Below are 24,564 nucleotides of genomic sequence, written 5' to 3'. Positions count from 1 at the left end.
TACATCCTACTTTAACTTTACTGAACATATTTAACAGCTTCAGTTATTGGTTATGTGTATTAAATGTGTTTTATGTATTAAATCTTTCGTTCCAAACATATTAAAATGTTTTTAAAATAGGATGCTTTGATTTATTAACAAAACAAATATTGCATAATATGAAGTTCTAACATTTTGACAGACTGTTGTGCATAATATACTCCCCGCAGTTTGCTTATGATATTTTTGTAACACTTTGAGCACAGACTTTTACACATAATTGAAATCTGTTTCCTTAGGTTTCATGATCTTACAGGTTTGAAGCTGTTAACCTACCAGTTGTGATGCTGAAACAAGTTGAAATGGTTGAGTCTGTTGTTATGCCCCTGGTCTAGGGGAACCTAGACATTACACGATGTGTGTGTGCACTGCATGCTAAGCAGGTGCTCTTTGACTGTGACACACACACACACACACACACACACACACACACACACACACACAGCATTATTTTCTAAAATAGTTTCAAAGCCTTCAGATGCATGAAGACCAACCCCCTCCACTCTGATACACACCAGACAATAAACCTCATGCGGCCTTTTCTCTATACCACATAATCATTAATGGAGAAGGAATGCAAATAACTTGTTTCTGTCTTTTTCTTTTCTTTTCTTTTTTTTTTTAATCTGAAAAGAGCCTTTCACGGGCAGCTACATAATGTGGGGTTGTTATGGCAACAGCCTCCCTTATGAGAGAGAGGAGTCTGATGCACCGTTACAATTGGTGCTGGGACGTCCCGTCAGGAGACTGGTCATGTTTAAAAACTTCAAATGTTTATTTTTTGTAAATGTTCATAGTAGATGAGGTGTATATGTTTATAGCTTTCAGATTTTGCTTCTTCAAACAATGTTACCAGCGCTAAACTATCTAAAGCTGAGCTGCTTTGCCTTTATCACCAGCATTTTTGCATATTATAGCTCATTGTGTTTTGTTCGATGCCAAAAACTTTGTTTTGGTTGACTCTCAGCACACTTAGAGTAAAAGCTCTGATCAACACATTCTGCTCAGCACCAATCAGCAGATACACACACACATGGTGAAGGTCATAGAAGCTCAAGAATGCGATATTTTTTCAAGACTAAAACCGGCAGCTACAGCAGCTAAATTCTATTTCAACATACTGCAATACTATAATGATAGCTGAACACTTATAGGGGTCATTATTTGTCTTGTTTGATATGTCACCTTTCTTTTGTGGCTTAATATTTTAAATACAAGACTTTCATGAGTAATTCTGTATTCCTGGACTGTGTTACTTTTACTTAATGCTGCTTCTTATTTTACAAATCTTTTCTTTGTAACTGGACTGAAACATCCGGGTGCTGTTGCCTTTCCCTTTTATTGTCGGGAGATCCCTTTAATGAATGAGGTGGAAGTGAGTGGAGGCTGCTCTCGGTTCAGCTGTAGACTGTTTTGTGCAGAGCTGCAGACAGGGAGGTGGATGGAGAGAAACAACAAGCTGACCAATTTAACAGGGCAAAGTCAGTGAGGATCATCTGATACAGCAACTCCACATGCGTCGCTGTAGTTTTCACACCGGGTGATACCAAAACCTGTAGGTGAGTGAGATTAATCTTTCTGTAGGATTGACTAAATGTCCAAACCTTTTGGCTTAATGCAAAAGGAGCTTTAGATGCAGAAATGCATTTCCGGAATAACATTAAATGTGAATTCAATCTAGTGTCAGGTACAAGCGACCAGCCTGAGTGATTTGTTAATTCCTGAATATCGTCCACTTCATTTTCCTATACCACGTCTATTCCCAAGGGAAATGTGTAGAAAGCTAAAGGCTCATGTTTATGTCAGCAGCTTAAATCAGTAAGAAGTTCAATGAACCTCTATGCCTACTGATGGACTTACTGTAAATAATTTGGAAATAGTTTTGGTGTTCAGCTTATATAGATTAATAGTCTATATTCTCTCAGCTTTTAGAGCTGGTAGAGATGTTTAGTACTACAATATTTCATTACTCTGTCATTGTTTAAACCTAAGTTAGATTTGGTGTAGACTGAGCTTTTTAGGGCACAGATTCAGATTTTTCAAAGGCAGGTGGTGTAAATGTAACTGGTGCATTGCAGGAGGCATTATTGTGTCAAAATATCTGCTGTGAAAAATGCCTGTGAATAAGATTCATCAATCCATCCATAATCTCCTGTTCAGGGCTGGAGCATATTCCAGCTGTCATTGGGCGAGAGGTGGGGTAAACCCTGGACAGGTCACCAGTCAGGGGAATCACATTTGTTTGATTAAAACATTTATGCACAACACAGACTGTTTTTAACAGAAAAACACGTAATATTTATCAAGTGAAAACATCAGAAAATCGAAACATTGTAAAGTCTGTATGGTTCTCAAGTTCATTGTCAGTAAAGCTGGAGAGCACGTTGAGCAAAAAAAAAAAGTGCAGTCTAATGTGCATCATTTGCAGTTTTGAACCTATAATCATAAAATTTTATGGAAAGAAATATGCAGTTTGTGTCTGCATCAAGGTGTTACATCAAACGTAAACATCATTAGTAGTTTACCAATTTTGTCACTGATTGATAAATATCTAATAGCTGGATGCAGAATGTCACGGGAGGGATTATGTTTTTTGTCTCCCAAAGGGGAAAATGTCAGACATTTTTCAGCAACCAGAACAAGCTGTTTGTCCTGCAGAGAGACAGGACAGAAGTCCAGATCAGATGAGACATTTTCTCTTAAACAAACATGATATTTATTATATTTGGAATAATAGCAGGTGGATTTAAAAAAAATAATAACTTCAACCTTTGACACCGACAGTATCGCTTCCAGCCTTAATGCTAAGCTGAGCCAATTAAATCTTTTGTCCTAACAATTACCAAGGTTCTTCCAAAGATACGGAACTAGTCCGTTAGATTTTCCATTGCAGGTTAATCGTTTATTTTGACTTCTGCTTGAATGATTATTCGGTTAATTTTTTGATAGCGCTTAGCTGCAGCATTACTTAATATTTTAATTTGTCTTTTCATGACATTGTATCAGCAGCAGACCATAAAACCATTTTCGTGTCATTACAAGACTCCATTCTTCACAGACAAACTGTCATCAAGGTCTCTCTCTGTCCTTCTGTCTCTGTCCCTGTCTCTCTTCCTCACTCTATGTGTGTGAGCGTCTCTTCCTTTGATGTCTGATGTTTTTACTTTTCTATGGCAGATGTTTTTTCAGTCACTGTGGAATTAGAGGTGTCTGAATACAGAAAGCGACTCTGGGAACGGGAAGAAGAGAGCGATGCGTGTAAATGTTTCTCCTGCTAATCAAGAACTGGAGTTTTCATTGGGTTCGCTACAAATGTACAGGGTGAGGCCACATGTTGCAACAGTTCTACAATTAATCAATCATACATCAGCTTATGTTTAGACAGCGTTTAAAGTTTCTTCTCAGTAGCAAAACTGGCAACGCATCAGTATTACATTGAACTTTTTCAAGCCAAACTCAGTTTACTTTATCCTGTATTTCATTAGGCTTTTTTCTTTTTTAAGTGCAGCATCATCTGATCATACAGACAGAGACATACATGTTTTCCTCTGAATGCTGGCTGGTGGTTGTATTGATGTTTTTCTGGTACAGCGACTAAAGACCCTGAAGGCTGCCTCACTGTTTCACTGTTGCTTTGACCTCCCAGGATCAATCGGCTCTGCATGGGGATCGACAACCGCGGCATTTGTCTAGTTAAAGCTAATTAAGTAGCACTGGACGCGAGCCAGCGTAGTGACTCTTAACTCAGTAGCTTTGGAAAAGTTGCAGTGTGTCTGTGTGTGAAAGGGTGTAACATTTACTGCAAAACCGTATCTGGAGGTGGTAGCTCATGGCTGCAAGGGTTTGGCTAAGTTTGCTGTCAAATAAGAAGTAGGTGCCAAACAGCTACTGCATTTTTGCTGTTTTGACGGTGACTTACTGCACGTGCCTGCACTGTGATCACCATTCACTGTAACGAATGCTGTGTGCAACTGTCAGAAAATCCAAACTGTTTTCAAGAATGCTCAGAAACGCCAATGGAAAAACTTTATTTGCTTTACACTTTGCATTAGATCATGCAGGTGTTCAACTCTTTTATATTATGTTTTAGCATTGAGAATATGGATTCATGACAAGCCCCGGCTGTCGTACCAGGGTCAGTGCTTGGACAAATCAAATCACTGTATGTTTGGTTTCCTTCCCTGTTCTCTTTCTGTCCGATCACTCCCTGTTTCTCGTCATGCTCATGAAGCCTCTAGGACTCTGCCCTCACTGGACTTAAAGAGCAGCACAGGCTTTAAGCCCAACCTCCCTCTGTGTTTATAAACCCTCCTATTGGTCCAATGTTTCCCTCTACACCACTGACGAGCCCTCCCCACTGTCCTACCAGTGGCTCTCTGTCAGTCTGTTTGTATTATTGTAACAGCAGCCCCAGGTCTTTCAAATGCGTTCACCTCCATGCCCACTGCACAAACAGCGTATCAGACATTAGGAGGATTATGTGACAGCGCTGTTTTCCCACCAGTGAAGAGACAGGACAGGAGAGCAGCCATGGAGTTGAAGTAAGTTGGGATGTTTGATATTTAAAGATGGAGAGGAAGGTTAGAAACAGTGAGCAATCGATGGATAAAATGACAGAATGAAGGAAAACAGAAACAAACTGTGGCACTGTAGGTTTTATTCAGTGCTTCTTCTGCTAAAAGAGTTGTTTGTGTGTCAATCTGCCACAGAAAAAATTTTTATTAAACAGTTCTAGGTTTTTACCCTGGAGGCTTTTTTTTGAGGACTTACTAGAAATGCAGGTTTCAGCTGGAGTTCAGGCTGCGACATATATATTGTTTATTCTTAGCAAATGTGCTTAAAGTGTAAGTCTGTGCAGGTGCATGAAGCAGAATATTTACTTGAGTCTCATTTCCTTTTCCTGTTTTTCATGCTCACTTGCTAAAAAAGTAGCAGGTGCACTGTAAACCATGTGAAAATGTTTGAGGGAATTTAGTGAAGTTTATTTAAATGGCTCAAAGTTTGTCTTCAATGTTTTTAAAGAGAACAAACTGAAAAACAAAAGCAGACTGTCTATCAGCTGTTAAAGGTGATGAAATAATCTAGTTAGTTCTCCAAATTTCTATTTTTAGAATTAAAATTCCAATTAAAAATTGCTTTAGTACTCTGAAAAGTGACCCAGCTTTAAATGTTAAAGGCTGTTTTTACCAGTATTTAAGCTAAGCTAAGCTAACTGGCTCTAACTTCTCATTTAACTTACACAGAGGAGAATGGCAATTTTCATATTTAACAAGCATATTGATTATATATATTTTGGGTTTAAACAAACCGTACCTTACAATGTGATACAATTTAATCAAGAATTAGAAGAGTACTGTTTTGATCCAGAGGTACATTTTGTCTGGTCAATCAGCCACAGTGGGCTGACAGATGTGCAGCATGGACAGTTTACAATGTCCTCACTCTTGCACAACTAATTTGAGGTCAGTAAACAACATACATGCAAACTCAGACACAGAACTGTCTTATCTAGTGTGACCAGATGCATGGTTGGCAGATATATAGCCGACTCAGACACACGCACACACACAAACATATACACAAACGTGCAGTTTCCGTGTTCGCTCAGAGCACAGTCTTTGTCTTAGAAGCATGTAAATGTGATTAGACAAAGAATAATACATTTGTTTTTCTGACATGAATGTTTCAACTCTCTGAAGAAAACAAATGCCTCTAAACTGCCCGAACAAACTGTGTTATTTTTGGATTTTATGAAATGCTTTGAAAGATGCTGCTGGTGGTTTTAGACTTTTCCAAGGGGGAGGGTGGGGACGATGGGATGTCCAGGCTGAAGGCGTGCTCTGCCACTGTAATCTCTCATCATCCTGTCCCCAGTGGATGCTTTAGATTAGCATGAGAGTGTTGTTATAATGCAGGGGTGGGGCCTGTGTGATCCTCTCCAGTGTTAAAGACGTGAAGCCCCTGATTCCACTGAAGCAGAAAGCTGAAAAAGTTACATAAAGGTGTGTTATTTAATAACTTGCAGATGCTTCATGGAGCTGCTGCAGATAGCTACGTTTTTTCATCTATCTGTTGCAAGGCTGATGAAATGGTCTTGGAAATGTTCTTATATGGTGACCATCGGAGTAAAGGTGCTGACAGGTCTCAAAAACACAAAAACCAAATCCCACCATGACCCACACATAAACACCAGTTATGGGATGTTTAAAGTCAACAATTCATGTTGTTCTCTCCTGATTATGGTGATTTTAGGCCTGGTAGCTATAGTAAGTAGGCAATTTCTTACCAGAAACATTTATTATGGATGTGTGACTCACAACAAATAGGATGATGTGATTCTGGAGTCATTCCAAACTGCAGGGTCAAAGCATTTAGGCTTCATTCACAGTGCAGGCTCATTTTTAACTTCTGCAGTCAGATCTCAACCGTCTAACATGGAACCATAAAAGCCTAGTTTGAATTTAAACAAGCTTTCCAATCTGAAAAAAAAAAACCCAAAACATTTTAACACAGTTTAACTATATTTAATAAACCTGTGCAAAGAAGAATGAAATGCGATTTACTCTGGTTAGGTTTTCTCAACATATCAACGTCTTCTGTATAAAATTGCAGTTAAGACAAATAAACTCTTGCACATGACGTGAGGTAAAACAAACTGGCTGTGCAGGAAAAAACTATAAAAAACTGTCCTGTGACTTTACTCTGATGTCAACATGCTGCCATAACCTGCATGAGACTGGACTCTTGGACTTCTGACCTGACAAACTAATATGACTTATATAAGGAAACATTAGGGCAGAGTGGAGTAAGATAAGAGCATTTTTACATAGCTTTGATAGACTGAGAAAAACGGTAAAATAAAAATATACACCTATATCCCAGGTTGTCTCCAATATAATTCAATTTTAAAAATGTGTCTTTGAAAAAAGGGCCTGAAAATATGACCTAAAAAGTAGATTAAACTGAATGTGTAAGTATAAACATTGGCATCCATTTGTTAATAGTCAGTTTCACTCTCACTCTTACCAGTTTAAAGGCAATTCATCAATTAAAAATATTTTGAAATAATTTATCATCAAAGTTGTAGATAAGACTAAACTGTTGCTCCCTCAGTTTGACCCTCCAGCCTTATGGGGTGGAGTTGGCTTTTTTTCAACATTGCCCATTGGAATTTGTTTGCACACCACATTACATAAAAATCCCAACAGGGAAAAAAAATAAATAAATAAAAAAAATAAAAACATAAATAATAAAATCAATCCATCAATACAATTAAATCTATTTAATAATTTTATAGATCACCCAAAGGGAATATCTAAATTAAGAGATGATTAGGGAAATATGAAATACTAAAACCCTGTGGAAAAAATTACAGTAATCAATAAGAAAATAAATACCTTTGCCCATAAAACAGTCCCCAACCCCATAAATAAGACCAACAATTACCTAAAAATGTTAACGAGTTAATTAAGCAGCTTGGGGGAATGTGCTGCTCTGGAACCCGCTTGTCCTAGTCTTAATGTTTCTCCGTCTTTTTTGAGAGGGGTGAAAGCCGGTTAAACAGGTTCTGTGAAGGTAATTGAATGAATGTGCTCATAGTGTCATTTGAGGCATTTTTACAGTTTTCATATGTAGCACTCCAGTCACATTTAGGATCGGGACAGCATCTAGCAGGATAAACTCATGAGAGGCCTTGAAATACTGTGGAGTGGATTTGTTCTCCTCAGACCAGAAATTATATGTGATATGATATACTGATGATTTATCACATAATTAAGTGCCTCATGGTTCTATTTTATCCCACAGCCTCACTTTGCCCTATTTTGGAAAAATCCTCTATCTCAGGATTGTTACTTTAATCGTTTACCCTTTTAAAAGGGGTCATTCTGAGTGAGCTGTGTCATCATTGTGCAGGGTCACAACAAAACATTTTGTTTTTGGTGTGCTCAGAAACATAGAGATGTCAAAAACAGCTGAGGTCAGTGCTCTGGAAAGAGCTGTGGGATGGACACCAGAGGGAAACCCGGAGCAGCACTCGCGCAGCCACTACTGCATAAACCAAAACCCAAAATATACAGACCAGGACTGCCTGTTTCCTCTCGGTGAGTGGAAACGAGTTGAGCAAAAAATTACAGCTTTGTCTAGAATCTCAGCAGTCGACAGTTAAGGTTTAACTTTGGTTAAAGTTGCTTTCATATTTTGGAGAATGGGTTGAGTTTTCTACAGCTCTTACGTGAGGTGGACAAGCTGTTATTAAGCTACTGGCCTCGCGCTGCATGATGGTGGCCTTTAAAGTGTCTAAAACTATGATGTGGGTGGGTAAATGGATGAGGGAGTAAACAGGGAAGTTAAGTGATGTGTTTACTCAGAGTGTGAATGCATGTTTTATACCTCCACTTCTTTATGCTGGAGAGACACTGGAATTGTTGAGAACATTCACTGTGTACCTGCATAACTTGCAGAGGAAAGTCAACAGTTTGTGTATCTCTGTGAAAAAACTCATATTTTCTTGCTGCATTTGCCAAGTAACCGTTATTTTGCCTGTTTTTATGCTCCAAGAATCAGAGAAGAGCTGCAAGTGCAGATACTTTTGAATACAAACCTAAATCTAACTCTTTTTACAGCCGGTTTTTGCGCTGTTATTCATATAATATTTTATTTATGCTTAATTTACTCAGCTTTTATTTTCTCTTTATTACACATATTTCTTTCTTTGCATAGTTAGTTTTTTGTTTATCTATTCTTCACATTTGATTTATTATCTCATCCGTTTGAAAATCACTGCAGGATCCAGTCCTGTGTTTTGATTGATACTGGTGACATTGACACTTTTAGTGTTTACTTATATTACAGACTGTGCCCAGAACAGAGCAGAAACAAAGCGATAAAGAAGTGTGTTGTTTGTCATACAAACCTTTGGCTGGATGAATGTGAGTTTGCATTATTCAAATTGAAGGCAGCCTCTCTCACCCCTCAGTAAAAGCTTCCTGTGGGGACCTTTGCAACTAGTAGATGAAAAGAACAATGTTTGTGTTGTTGTTTGCATGTGAAACTTGGAATTTGATTTTGAAATAGTCCCCAACAAATGCACAACTTACTTGAGTTTTAGAAACACATTCTAAAAGCTGCAGCTGCTTTCTTTAAATGACACCGTATGTCTTTGACAGGGTGATTATAACATTATTGATTTTGTTGTTTCATGGGATTCTTTCCAAGAAGAAGCTTTGAAAATTAATTATTCTTCTGCATGTTGATGTTAAAACACGACCAATGACTATTTGTGAAGCATGCTATTCACAGTGACGTTGTTGTTGTGCTGTGTCCCACTCCCCTGATTGAGTCCGAGCTTGGCAGCTGCTGAAATGAGATCACTGGAACAGCCGTGGAGCTGCCAGGCATAATAAGCAGTCAATTTACTTTGGGAAGGCAACTGTACAAAAGATCTCCACATGAAACGATAATGTAGATGAAAGGAGGAGAGCAAAGTCTATCATTGTGTAAGTTAGGCAACAATTCCCAACTTAGGAGCCGGATAAGTTTTGGCAAACATGTTAAAACTTTCTATTTGATGCCATTATTTTAAAAAATTTTGTGCTACACTGTCACCGATGGACGACATTATCTACATCGACGGAAATGTCCTTCACAGTGCTTTCTTTCATAGTATCTTTCTTCACTAAATCCATTCAGCCTGACATGATGTTCATAACAATCAATTTAATTGATTTTAATTTAGTTTTCCCTTAACACTGAGCAGTGAGTATCATACTGTGACACTTAACATTTTCACATTGATTAAACTAATATGTTAATGTAGCAATTGTAGCTTCTGCATGTGCACTGAAAACTTGTATATTGTGACTGTTGCCCATTTGATGTCACATATTTTTTATGATTGTAGCTTAATAACTGGCTAGCTTCTGGAACCTCGTGGGAAAATTACAATCCCCCGCTTCTTCAGACCTATGCACAGTGTCATTCTGCTCAGCCCAGTCCCTGTTGGAGTCATTGAATTCATCCAGAACATGAAACCGGAGAGGTTCGACAACAAACGAACAGCAGAGGAGATCGCCGGGAGTAATATTGATTATGCACCAAGAATAGAGGACAAGAAAGACACGGGTCAAGCAGGTGTAGAGCCTCTCAGACAAGAAATTCACCCAACCAGAGAGAGAAGTTTAGATCAACCATCCCCATGACCGAGGTTTACAAGCAACAACAAAGAAATCCAGTTACCGTGACTTATTTACCGACAACTGGACGACTGAGAATCTTAATGATGTCAATGTCAAATCAGAGAACACGTCAACAGTGCACAGAATCATGTGCTGAAAGACCTGTCAAGACAACTAAACACCAAAGAGAAAAATATAAACTGTGAAAGACCGGCCGATAAAAGAACTCATCACACCACACAGTGATGTGATGGTAGACTAAATATGCAGATGACCGGTGCACCTCTAGATGATGGGGGAATAGGGGCATAGCGTAGGTGTGTGTGGGTCTGCGCACGTGTGATATATGAAGGACAATGTACATGCTTATAAGTACAGCACACTCGGGTTTTGTCAGATTTGCAGCACTGTGCTCACTTCTTTTTCTTATCATACATTCATACATGAATTTCATCCTCTGTCCCCTTTTCTTCATATTTTGCCTCTGACTTTGATTATCCTAGGTTCCTTTTTTTTTACCCTTTCTTCTGTCTCTGCACGTAGAGTGAGTCAGCAGCAACGTGCACACACCCACGTACATACTAAGCTCTGTTTGCCTTCGACTCTATTGGCCATGGAGGGGGCCCATAACTGCTGTCCCTTTTTTCCCACATTTGTTAGGTCACCATTCGTCAGCCAATGCTCGCTCACATACTCCTGACGCTGCACACGCTCACTGCACTGCAGTGAGCCAGCATTTACTTCAGACTGATAGGTAGGAGGAAGTTGAATGGATGAGACAGACTCGGCAACGAATGCAAGTGATGGGAGGAGAGGAAGTGCTGAGAAAGAGTAAGCAAAGGAGGGAGGGGGGAGAAATGATGCAAAATGTGAAACATCGCCCCTCCTCAACTTTGCTCACGTGTGTGTGTGCACACCCATAAATACACAGTAAGAAATTTGAGCACAACGAATCTCACTCACATGAAGCCAGTGTTTCGGTCTGTGAACTGGACTGGATGAAGCCTGTTGATAGATGCAGCCCTGTAAGTCAGTCTGTATTAATATGATTATGCATTTGGAAAAGCTGCTGTTGTCTTGCATGATGACAACTATTTTCTCATGGAATCAGCCCCCTTAGTTTTAGCACAAATTTCCCTTTTCTCACATGTACCCTCCTTTGTGTAGGCGATGACAGCTCAGTCCGGCAGGAATTATTTTGCTTAACTGGTGTATATCTGATTACGTAAGAGTGTGGAGCGTTGTGTGGCTGCCGCGACCTTGTGCACTGGGCTGCTTCTGTTGTCCTGTTGTGACTGTCTTGCAGAGGGATTTAGGATTTTTTTGTTTTTAATAATCAGTGCTATTTCTGATGCTCTGTTCATCTGCCTAATCTCGCCTGTGGAGCTCAGCCTACAGACTGAGATTTCTGTTTGAGCGTATGCACTGTACTGGCACGCAGTGTATATGCTGTCATTCATGTCTCACAGATGGAGAAGATTTAGTTCTTTTCATTTATGCCTAAACGTTTATGGCCTCTGAAGCTAGTTTTAATGTGAATGTGAACCGAGCAAATTGTGAACAGCTCTGAGGTTTTGTTCAAGTCATAATAATAATCTTACAGCAAACACATTAGTGTAGATAACAGCTATGAAATACTGGAAATAACAGCCCCAGTGACGGCATCATTATAAGAGTAATTCCACTCTCCATTTTCTGGCTTACAGAATCACCACATTGTAGTTAGAGGCTCTCATATCTGAGAGGAGGAGACACGGACAAGAGAGGAGAGATTAAATTAAAATGGAATAGAAAAGAGGAGAAAGAGAGCATGCACTGTGGAGTCCCTGAGGGTTTCCTCTCGCCAGCGGAGGTGGCCTCTTTCGGTGCCTGTCTTGAATGTGAGGAGACAATAAAAGCACTGACACACTTTCTGAGTCTAAGTTAGCTGCCAGATAACATTACAGGACTATCAGCCATGAAGATGTTTCAGATAAAACTGGAGAGCACATTGGTCCAGAATGACTGTTTTTGTGCTACTAAGACAAGGTATTTAATGTGTGTAGTTCCAGTGGTGTGTTTCTTACTGACGTACGCTGAAGCCAGAGTACTTTGGTATCCTTATATAATCAAATATTCATCACTTAAAGTGCCTTTTATGAGAAACACCCAGCAGCAGAGCCACTCACTCTGTTAATGCTCTGCTTATACAGTAGTTTCCAACATGCGGCCGAGATCTTGCACTGGGTCACATAGTGAAATCATTAGGTAAGATGAAAAGTTATGTAATGGATTTATTTTTTTCAGACTTTCCTCCGATTGTACAGGACAATAGTACTACTAACTGGGAATGTATTGATTTGACTCTTTCTCTGCATTTTTGCTTCTATGGTAGCACATTACCATGGTAACCATACATCGGTAAAGACATCCATCCACTGTCTTAACTGCTCGTGGGGGCTGGAGCCTATTCCAGCTGTCATTAGGTGAGAGGTGGGGAACACCCTAGACAGGTCACCAGTCTTAATTTAGACTCACTAATTTAACAAACATGCGTGTTTTTGGCCTGTTGGAGGAAATTGGAGTACCTGGAGGAAACCTGGATAGGCTATAACAGGCCTGGGATTCCACCCAGTGATTGGATTTTTGCTAGACCTTTTCTCACTCAGGATATGTGCTGATACAGAGGACGGATGCACCCAGTGTACTTAGCTCAGATCAATTTTTATGGGATTGAACACGAGGTCAGAGATTGGTGTAGGCTTGTTAAAATTTATTATGAGATAAGAAACTGTGTTGATGAGACTGGATGAGACATGATCCACTTAAAAAGGTCAGAATTCCTGCTGATGCTAATCCGGTGCACTCCTGCTCAATGAGAAGGAAATTTCCCTTTTTAGTCACTTCCTGGATTAACCTGTAATGGATCCTCAAGGCAAATATGAGCTTATTTGTAACACAATAACACATGACTTTGGGCTTTTTTAATCTTTGGCTGAATTGTTTTAAATTTATATGCAAACAGTCACATGAGGTTCCAAGTAAAAGTAACTTTGCTTCATAAAGGCAAAAGACTGTTCCACAGCATTTCTTTCTACTTTAACTGGTCTATCTATTTAAAACATTATCTCACCACTGATTAGCTATTCTAGTCTGACCTTTTTTCTCTCAGAAATTATTTCATCAACTTTGCTTTACATGTCCATTCATTTTTATTGGTGTTGATATGACTTCTGTTCATAAGCTACTGTATTTTTCACATAAACACTACATTATTTCCTACTTTGGCAGAAATACAGTTACAAACTGGAGCAATTGGCACTTTGGGCCAAATTGATTAGGTCTTAGTTGAAACAGCCCAGTCATTTCGAGTTAAATGCCTGCGAAGTTTTAGGAAATTAGCAGGCATTTAACTTTTTTGTTAAAAGTTATAAAACTTTCTTATCTTTTCCACCCTCTGTGTGGCTCTGTAGGGTGCAGGATAAGAGGAAGAGGGAGTCCTGTTTCAGAGTTTTAGGATGGCCAGTGAAGGCTCCACTATTCCCAGCCCTGTCGTCCGCCAGATTGACAAGCAGTTTCTGATCTGCAGCATATGTCTGGACCGTTACGAAAACCCCAAAGTACTCCCCTGCCTGCACACCTTCTGTGAGAGGTGAGTGTTTTCAAGTTTTTCAAGTGTGTACATTGGCTGTTGAGGTTTATTTGTGGAAATGAAGAGTAGAAAAAGCGGGTAAATGCATCCTGTGTGGTTTTCAATTCCAAAGTAAGATTTGTATGTTTTATGTAAGCGGGAGGTGAAATCAATCAATATTGTTTTTCTTAATATGAACAAGAGATGGTGCTATGTCTCTCCAGCCTTTGTTTCTCATACAAAAGACAAACTGTGGCCTGTGTCTGTCTGTAGCTTTGCTCTAGTTCCTTCGGTTACACTGTTACAAATGAACAATATCTTTGTTCTCTCTCACCGTGCGATGTCTATGTTCTGCACGTCAACATCTGTGATAAATTTTCAAATACTTTCCTACCATATTTAATATTTGCAACTTATTTATTTCATGCACCAGATAGCATTTACACTATCTACTGCAGGGGTATATTAAACTATAATTTGGTACTAAAAGAGACCTCAGAACAACTAAATGAGCGTTTACACTGTGATTAAATCCTCAGTGGCAGAAGGGCATTATTGCACTGACCTGTACACAAAGCCTTCTGTACCTTGTATTTTTAACTACACACATAATTGTAGATGTTATGAGAGGAGTCATCACTCTAGTACTCTGAGATCATATTGATTTTACAAAATATATATATATTAAAGCTCAGAGCTTGATTGTTTTAATGTTATGTTATAGACATTTTATATAACAACATGTTCACTATACTATCAATACACACACACACACACAAACACACACACACACACACACACACACACACACACATATATATATATATATATATATATATATATATATATATATATATATATATATATATATATATATATATATATATATATATATATATATATATATATATATACACAGCAATAACTTTGGTTGTGGTAAACAAAGAGGTGTGAAGTGTTTCAACACTGCAATTTATACATACAAAGATAAGGAAGATTAGATGCACCACTCAACAAGCTAACAGTGACCCCAAATGTTATCCATGAATTTTTATTTAAAAATCAACATCTTCTCTGACAAATGTATGGCTTTACAGCAGGTCAGTTGTATTTGATTGCACTGGATTGCACGGGTGCGATGCAATACTGTAAATCACTTTACAGGTGTAATCATTTTCACCACTAGATGCCACGAAAAGCACAGTTTTCTCCCTGTGATCCTACATCAAATAACTGTTAATTAACTTATTGGCTTTAAATGTTTTTGTTCAATGCTTATGATTTATATTGTGTAAACAGAATAACTAAGAATGTATCTCTAGAGACTTACTAGAGAGTTACAGTCATAAATACAAACTGTAAATCTATAATCTATAATCTGCACCATTCTTCTGTCAGGGGTCATGGGAGAGTCACTGTGTATTCAGGAAACTTTTTCTGTAACATAACTTACTACAGATTGTTCCAACTCAATAATATCGTCTCCATCCACCTTCAGGTGCCTGCAGAATTACATCCCTGCCCACAGCCTCACACTGTCGTGCCCTGTGTGCCGCCAGACCTCGATCCTGCCGGAGAAGGGTGTGGCGGCACTGCAGAACAACTTCTTCATTACCAACCTGATGGACGTGCTACAGCGGACGCCGGACAGCCGCAGCCAGGAGGCCGCTGCTCTCAACAACATCACTGCCGTGGCTACAGGCCAGCTGCTCTCCTGCCCCAACCATTGGGGCAACGTAAGGGTCTCGCACACAGACACAAACACACACAAAGTCAGGTTGTCTGCCCGTTTCATCGCCTCATGAGAGAAACTGTCTCTCATCCTCATAATATTGTGTTTTCTAAATCTTCTAATGATGCCCAACGGGAACCAAATTGAAAGCTTATGCATGTCTTCTAAGTAAGAGCTTATGAAGCAGATGTGTAGGCCACTTGCACTTAGGCATGTAGGTTAAACCTGTAAGTAACCACAGCTGGATCACCAGATGTTGTCTGCCTGTAATTGTTTTCTAGTCTACATGTTTAGTTTGTGGGCTTTGGTGACCTTCAATACAGCATGTTTACAGTGTGAGTGTGTGACTGTGTATCAGGCTGTCAGGCTCACTAGTCACTGGTTGAGTTTATGATCGTTCTTTTAAGGTTTTATCAGCAACATTTTGACAGTTAGGAATTCACATTTTGTATTGAGCAAATTGAAAGGAAGGAGCACAATCAGTCAGCCTGTGTGTCGTGAGCAGCCTGCTGCTCATCGAAGTCCCTCCGATTCACCACATGGGAAAAGGGGGAACGTCTGTATAGAATTTAGTGACAATACGTTTGAGATATTTCACTTTGGCCGACAAACACTGACATCCACCCTTGTTGCTAATGTGACTGCAACATTTTGGACTATGACTCAATCCTGGATTTAAGTTGAATTTCTACTTTTTCCTGTTGCTTAGGTGATGGAATTTTACTGTCCTCCATGTGAGACAGCCATGTGTCAGGAGTGTACATGTGGCGAACATGGAGAACATCCAACTGTGCCTCTTAGAGATGTAGTGGAACAACACAAGGCATCGTTACAGGCCCAGCTTGATGCTGTCAAGAAAAGGTACAATGACAATGATGACCACATTATGTAGCTGCATTATACTGCACTAACAGGCCTGAGTTCTCCTCATTCCTGCGCTCCTCCTCAGGTTGCCAGAGATTGACTCAGCCCTGCAGACGCTGTCAGAGATCCTGCAGCAGCTGACCAATCAGAAGAGCTCCATCGAGGATGACATCCACACTACCTTTGATGAGTTGCAGAAGACCCTCAATGTCCGAAAAAGTGTTTTACTCATGGAACTGGAGGTCAACTATGGGCTCAAACAGAAGGTGAAGTCTGCAACATAGTATTGTTTAAGTTTTTTAATCAGTGGGTGTCTTAAAGGGGCTGTTCGGATTGAAATCTCAGATTTGTTTTTATTGAGAAATCATATCGACAGAAACAGCTGGTTTAACAATAAAAATTAGGGGAACTCTGACCTTGTTTCAATCTAATTTGGGAAAGCAATATCACGTCACATGCTGCTCATCGGGCTTTTTTTGCTGATCTATGTGTCAGTGGCTCAGCTGGTCTGATAGGCGATTAACAGACAGAAAGAAGGGGGGTCAGAGAGCTGGTGCACCACCCCAATCCAGACAACAAATCACTCGGTCTGGTTAAGTGCCTGCTGCTACGCTTCAGGGAGCTCCATCACATGGGTTGCTAATGATTTACAATTCAGCGCAAGTCAGACATGGCACTTTCTGCTGTGTTGTTTCTGTAGCTAGATGGAGCCAGTGCATTATATACACACTTGGGTTGGTATGGGTGTGTCGTGTGCAGAGAGGCAATACAGTCCAGCTCTGCGTTTCATACTGCAAACACTTACACTGCCAGCTTGATGTCATTTCTCTTAACAAGTGGAGAGTATCTGGGCTTCTTCAGAGCTTCACAGCTTGAAATAGTATAAAGAGAAAGAGGAAAATACAAAGGTTTTATAATAAGCATTCGGCTGTAGTCTGAGACAGGTGGTTTAATGGCCTCTCTTGTTGGAGACGAAGAGGAGCGTGACGATCAGATGCAGGTGAGTCTGTCTTGGTGCTTTAAAGAGTGTGTGAGTGTGGTGATGTCCTGGCAGCAGAGTGAAATGGTGAGGAGTCAACTAAACAAACATTAGCAAGCAACATTCATTTTGTTTTTTAATGTTTTATAAGTGTAGCATGAGAGATTTCATAATGGAAACGTGGCTAAAACTATACACTTGGTTATGAAACACAGTAAGCATAAGCAATGCATAACAAATGTGTAACTGATGGCAGTTAAAGGCACAAGTTTATTCAGGATCTTAACTTCATTTAACTGTTTATTATCATTCGGTGTGATAGCTATCTGTCACTAAGTAAGTATCTAAGTTACCTGGAATCCAGTTTCATGGGAAAAATTGTTTTAGACTTATGCGTTTCATCATCCCTTTCTGAAAACAGAACAGTGCTTGTTTTCTTAAAAATGTTAAGCTGATTTATTAAGCTGGCTGCCAGATGCGAATATCTACATGTTGCTGCACGATCCAAGATCTTTGTGTCACATTTGATAAGCTAGTTGGGGACAGAGTGTTTTTTTGTTGTTGAAACAAATGAAGTGAAGGTAATAAGAAAATGAAACCAAAAAGACATAGCAAGTGCCAACTGAGAGGGAATTACCAAGACAGCAAAAGTCGAGTCTGATTGATTTGCCAATGTTTTTAGGGACTACTTCCGTCAACAGGTTGGTTACAGGTATTCAGCTGTTTTCAGGGGCAGTACACCTGCAGCTCTGTGCAGCAAAGACTGTTGTTTGTATAGGTGAAATAACAACAGTATACTGTTTGTTTTTGTTTTTCTTTTTGTTAATGCTTATTTGGTCTTTTCTTGTTCTATTTTAACGATACTGAACTTTTTTAACTTGCAGTTGAGCTGGTTGGTTTAATGTGCAGGCTTCACTACACACAGTCAGATGAACAATAAATAATTAAAAGAGAAAAAAAAAAGATTTCTGGTTCACTCACTCACAGCTTAGGAAATACCAGTCATTCTAACCACAAAGTAACCCCTGCTGCCACCTGCTGTTTCCATGTATTAGGTGCTCCAAGCCCAACTGGATGCCCTGCTGCAAGGCCAGGAGGGCATCAACAGCAGCTGCAACTTCACGGAGCAGGCGCTGAGCCACGGCACAGAGGCCGAGGTTCTGCTGGTGAAGAAACAGATGAGTGAATGTCTCATGGAGCTGGCCAGCCAGGAGCTTCCTCTGAAGCCTGGAGAGAATGACCAGCTGGACTTTATCGTGGAAACAGAGGGAGTAAAGAAGTCCATACACAATCTGGGCACTATTGTTACGACTAATGCAGTAGCGTCTGAGTCCGTGGCAACTGGTGAAGGTTTACGGCACTGTGTGGTGGGTGTACCCACCTCCATCACTATAACCACTAAGGACAAAGATAGAGAACTGTGCAAGATGGGTAACGCATTCATCACTGCTGAAATCTCCTCACCTGATGGCAGCAAAGGTGAAGGAGAGATATTGGACAACAAAAATGGCACTTACGAGTACTTGTTCTCAGTCCCTAAAGAGGGGACCTTTAACTTATCGCTGCGGTTATATGACCAACACATCAAAGGAAGCCCCTTTAAAATAAAGGCCACCAAGTCTATAGATGTGTCGCCAACTTCAGACGGCATAAAGAAGAGGCTGAAGTCTCCAAGCAGTGGGCACATCAAGCAGAGGGCCATCAAAAGGCCGGCCAGCATGTACAGCACAGGGAGGAGAAAAGAGAACCCCATCGAGGACGATCTGATCTTCAGAATAGGTGAGATCTTTCGCTCTGCAAACAAATCAGGCGAAAAGTCTGACTTTGAATAGTATTATATAAACAATAATCTACATAATGTTGACTGTTGTTGGTACAATTTTTTCTTTACTGCATTACATTACACTGTGCAAAGATTTTAATAAAAATGTATTTAAAATATTAGCTGGATTGTGACATATTGAGTCTACAAATATGCTTTTTTTCTAGGCACAAAAGGAAGAAACAAAGGGGAGTTCACAAACCTGCAGGGGGTTGCTGCCTCCTCTCTGGGGAAGGTGCTGATAGCAGATAGCAACAACCAGTGTGTCCAGGTAAAAATAACTCCCTAATGTAGCAGATAAGAAGGGCCACAGAGTTATTGTTAAGTTTGCCATCTCCATGGAAACATACAGTATGACAGCATTGACAGTGAAAAACCTTCACATCATTCAGATTCGTTTACATTCTCATTTTATGTTTCAGCTGTTAAAAGATTTATCACATCTTTTTGGATGTGTTTGTATGATGCAGATTTTCTCCAACGATGGCCTATTTAAAAGTCGTTTTGGTGTCCGGGGCAGGACTCCAGGCCAACTGCAGCGGCCCACAGGCGTGGCCGTCCACCCAAATGGTGACATCCTTATCGCAGACTATGACAACAAATGGGTCAGCATCTTCTCAAGTGAGGGAAAGTTTAAGGTGAGTCCGAATTTACGTCTTTTACGTCAGTGGGACAGTGTCATAAAATTCATCATATAGCAGTGCAGAAGTTCTAATGTTAACTCTTCACCTCTCACTACTAATCAGTGAAAACAATAAAAGGAGGTATATACAGCTACCAAACATACAATTATTAAATGCCACATTGTCTTTAATGGTTGAATTCTGAGCAGTTCAAACTGGAAAAACAATGGCTGAAATTTCTAGAGTGTGAAGAGAGGCGTCGATGGCCTATGTCAGTGGTTTTAATCTTGAATAATCTAATCCACTTTATTTATAAAGCACATTTTAAAACAACTGGGGTGACCAAAGTGCTTTACATTGCAAACTGAAGAAAAATCAGTAAAACCACGTAATAAATAAACAATATATAAAATAACCCCTATGATTGAAATAGCAACTCTGCTCTTGAGCCTGGTCTTAGGGATCTTAAGGAGCAGCCGGTCAGTAGACCTCGAACAGGGGTATAAGGAGTATTAATGTAAGAGGGAGCAAGACCCTTAAGAGTCTTAAAAACAAACAATAAAATCTTAAACTCAACTCTGAAATGGACCAAAGGGCCAGCGAAGGGAAGCTAGTATCGGAGTGAGATGCCGTCGCTTACAAGTGCCGCCAAGCATTCGGGCTGCAGCTTTTTGTACCAGCTGTAAGCGAGAGAGTGATGCCTGACCGAGAGTCAAGCCGTGTAGCGATAAAAGCATGTATAAGGGAGACCTGAAGGAAGTAGAGATTTTGATGTGAAGTCAAGATGCAGCAGCCTTGTGCATTAATATTGGAATTGGTCATGTTTTCCTACTCACAGTCTCAGTGGGGTTTAAACTAGCAAAATATAAGCCATTGCCATTTTCTATTTAGGGCAGTCTGGGAATTATGCACTAAATACAAGTCTTCTCTTAACCACTGCCACAAACTGTGCACCAAGTTATTTAAGTCGGCTTTTCTGTGTATGTGTGTTCAGAACATTCATGGAATATTTTATTCTGCTCTCGGCTTATTCACATATACAGTAGGTAAGATAAAGTAGAACCTCTGGCCTGAGCATAATGCTTGACTGTATGAGGAAACTAAAGACAATATATCTATATATTTACTCTCAGCATAATTTACTAATACTACTATATGTCCAATTTCCTACAATTTCTGGTGTTGCCAGCATAAATGTCAAATCCCTTGCTTCTGCAGAACAAGATTGGCTCAGGGAAGCTGATGGGCCCCAAAGGAGTGTCAGTGGACAGAAACGGTCACATAATCGTGGTCGACAACAAGGCGTGCTGCATCTTCATCTTCCAGCTCAACGGCAAGATGGTAACCAAGTTCGGTAACCGTGGCAACGGTGACCGTCAGTTTGCAGGTACATTCAGTGGTTATGTGTACACTGGCCCCTACGGGTCTCCACCCAGTCTCTCTCACACCTGCGTGTGGAATGAAGATGTAATGTATGACAAACTAGGAAGTGTTTTTACTAAAAGGATAAAACATGGTCATTGTTACATTGTTACATTACTTCACATGCTCATCATGGTAAAAATACTTTGACACAGAATTGATATTTTTTCAATTTGATCTTGTTTGCCACGAATGCATCTGGCTGTTTTATTGCGTGACAATGTTTATTATCATACTGCACAGTCCTATCTGGATGTCTACAATTATTCTGTGAACCGTTTCTGTTAAGCAAAACTTTAAATTTTTTTTTCATCAGGGCCTCACTTTGCTGCTGTCAACAACAACAATGAAATTATCGTGACCGATTTCCACAATCACTCAGTCAAGGTAAGAGTAGAGAGAGCAGTGGAAGTGATTTGCACATGAGTTCATTACTAATACATGAACGTGACTTGTATGATTATAAATAAGCTGATGTGGTGCTGTCACCAAAGTTTAGATTATGTTTTCTATTTCAAAATAAAGGTGTTCAACACAGAAGGCGAATTCGTGCTGAAGTTTGGTTCTAATGGGGAGGGCAATGGCCAATTCAACGCGCCCACAGGAGTGGCAGTGGATGTTAATGGTAACATCATAGTAGCAGACTGGGGCAACAGCAGAATACAGGTCAGTGGAAAAGTTTCACCTCAATAGGTCCAGTAAAAATACAAGTTTAAGCAGAGTCTTAGTTTTATTATATACTTATTATTAACACTTTGCAGGCCTAATGTGTATTGCTATATATATATATATATATATATATATATATATATTTCTTTACCCTTTTCATCTTTTAATCCCATCAGAAACATAGTATTATATTATGGTAATATGATAGTATATCACATGCACACTTACAGAAATAACTAATCAAACACAGCAGTCTCAACTTCATATTAAAAATACCTTATAGACACAATCGTATCTTCTTCACCATTAATTTTATAAAACAACGTTTTTAAACAGCCTTCTTCAGTTGTTATGAACTATATCATTCTCAGCTTTTATATTGCATATCAAATATATTCCTATAAAACACAGAACAAATAAAACAAACTACGACCTGTTTCTATTGAAGTTTCATCCCTGAATTATGCACTGACTTCACAAATTAAAACCTCTTCTGTAGTAGTGTATTTACTCATTCTAGTGACATTTATCAAATAGAGATCTTTCTACAACAGATCAGAGAGATGCCATGTACTGTACAGTAATTGTACTTCATTTCACAATAATTGTCTTGTGTTGTTCATTGCACTTTTTTGTGGGTTTTGTGGAAACTGTGGAAGCAAATAAAATGGAAGACAAAGTATCACATGGTTTTCTAACAAAATATGAGTATTAGCACAACACTGACTATATTCCTCCCTCTCAGGTGTTTGATGGCAGTGGTTCATTCCTCTCATACATCAACACTTCAGCAGACCCGCTGTATGGCCCGCAGGGACTGGCTCTCACCTCTGACGGACACGTTGTAGTTGCTGATTCTGGCAACCACTGCTTCAAAGTCTACCGCTACCTGCAGTAGCCTTTCTGCCACAATGCACAAATTGTACAGTGTATATAGACACACCTTGTCCCTTTAGTAAAAAGTGATTGGCAGATTTGGTACTCACCCATTCATCCTTGAATCTTGTCACCTGTTTGACTGTCTCTTCACCTGAGGTCCCGTTTGACCTCCAATGCGAAAGAAACAATAGAGGAAATTTTTTGTGGTTTGGATGAAGTGAGAGGATATATAATATTCATAAACATCTGCTGCTGACTGACCAGTCCCTTGTCACACACTGTGTTAACTGCGTTTGAAATAAAAGTAAAGAATTGCTACATAAAATATAACCGTTTCCATGGCAATCAGACACAATATTAAATCCACATGATGGTTTTAATGTTGGGTCAGTATGGGCACTGTAACTGGTCTGCAGCTATGCGACAATGTGCAGTGCACTGTGTTCTGACACATGTTGATCAAGGCCAATATGAATTTTTTTCTATGCTTGTCTACCACAAAATTAAAAACCACCTGGTCGTACTACTGTTGTGGCTAATCAGTGGACCTATAGTTACAATAACTGCTGCTACCTATTAAACTCTCTTCACATTTTGCCTATTTCACTAAAAAAGAGACAAAATATTCCACCTACTGTAGTTAGCAGGGCATTTTCAAGCATGATTAGGCATCTTTGTGCATGCTGTTTTTACTAATAATAAACTACTATGCCCAATGTATGTGTTTCAAGCAGACACTCAAAAAAACACCAAATGAAACTTCTCGCACTATGTGAAACTGTCCAGTTATTTTTGATTACTTTAAATAAACACACAGTATGCTGGTAAATTATGTGAATGCGTGTGTGTTGTGACCGATCAAGCATACAGTAAGCCACCTGATGTGCAGACCTCTGTGTATATGTGTATGCACCTGTGTATTTAGGTGTATATAAATCCCTCTTGACATTTTTAAAACTGTATACAGTCTTCTATAATTACGTGCTAACACACTAGAATATGAGTAATTAGCAAGAATGCTGAAAGAAACATAATAGTGTGCACACTGAAAGGGTTGGTGTCTTGTGCTCTAGTGTAGGTTTCATCCAACAATGGCACAGAGTTGCAAAACCATGATCACCTTTACTCTTTCCCATGTGCTCTTATGTCTTTCAAATACATCTGTTGACTAACAAGGTGTACTATAGCAATTTTTGTCCATTCTTAAAAACAGTTTATGTGTTTGTTGTCTAAAATGCACTGCTTTAATTAGAAAGCCATGGTTACTTTTTTTTTTTAAACATAGTTTTCATTATGTATCATTAACTCAATCATTCATTTTCTACACAAGCGTGTTAAACATTTTTTTTCCATTGTCATGTAATATATTTGAAACGCCAAATTGAATTAAAGTGCCCATAAAAAATATATATTGTGTTTGTATTTGTTTTTGTTTTTACAATACTTTATAAACTGTATTTGTTCATTTGTTTGTTAAAAATAAATATACAGTATTTCTACTAGGTATGCACCAGGCAAAGCAGTCATGTGAGTAATATTTTGTTAGATAGACAAAGGCAAGACAAAAGTGGAAATTCAACTGTGGTGAGTTCTCCATCTTGTGGTCTCAAGGAGAAATGTTGTTTTAAAACTTTAATTAATCTGTATTTTCTCATTTGTTCAGCTAATTTTTCTTTTTTACATTTGCCTACAATGACTACCGATCTGTTATTTCTAACTAATGTTCTTTCAACCAATGAACTGATTATTT

At 39.2% G+C, this 24,564-nt stretch overlaps 1 protein-coding gene across 3 annotated transcripts; it reads left to right on the top strand.

Annotated features, from left to right (window-relative positions):
* The first annotated feature begins 1,451 nt into the window (after window positions 1–1,451).
* trim2a (tripartite motif containing 2a) lies at window positions 1,452–24,221 on the top strand. 3 transcript variants are annotated; one of them, XM_067498605.1, is made up of 12 exons: window positions 1,452–1,598; window positions 13,667–13,845; window positions 15,323–15,560; window positions 16,266–16,417; window positions 16,506–16,686; window positions 18,455–19,178; window positions 19,389–19,492; window positions 19,692–19,859; window positions 21,063–21,231; window positions 21,583–21,653; window positions 21,792–21,932; window positions 22,681–24,221. In XM_067498605.1, exons 2-12 carry the CDS (start codon window positions 13,712–13,714, stop codon window positions 22,831–22,833), a joined length of 2,235 nt encoding a protein of 744 aa, XP_067354706.1. In that variant the 5' UTR covers window positions 1,452–1,598; window positions 13,667–13,711; the 3' UTR covers window positions 22,834–24,221. The 3 variants fall into 3 exon arrangements, with proteins under 3 accessions (XP_067354706.1, XP_067354704.1, XP_067354705.1); XM_067498603.1 differs by lacking the exon at window positions 1,452–1,598 and adding an exon at window positions 4,423–4,580; XM_067498604.1 differs by lacking the exon at window positions 1,452–1,598 and adding an exon at window positions 11,038–11,239.
* Window positions 24,222–24,564: the final 343 nt, after the last annotated feature.

The sequence above is a fragment of the Channa argus genome, chromosome 3, assembly GCF_033026475.1.
Source record: "Channa argus isolate prfri chromosome 3, Channa argus male v1.0, whole genome shotgun sequence".
Lineage (NCBI taxonomy): Eukaryota > Metazoa > Chordata > Actinopteri > Anabantiformes > Channidae > Channa > Channa argus.
This window is presented reverse-complemented; position numbering and strand designations above follow the sequence as displayed.

Bases quoted from the DNA above. Each gene is read 5' to 3' on its own strand.
- trim2a (XM_067498605.1), top strand. From the start codon at position 13,712: ATGGCCAGTGAAGGCTCCACTATTCCCAGCCCTGTCGTCCGCCAGATT. The intron at 15,561-16,265 runs GTAAGGGTCTCG...CCTGTTGCTTAG, and splicing joins GCCCCAACCATTGGGGCAAC to GTGATGGAATTTTACTGTCC. The intron at 19,860-21,062 runs GTGAGTCCGAAT...TTGCTTCTGCAG, and splicing joins CAAGTGAGGGAAAGTTTAAG to AACAAGATTGGCTCAGGGAA.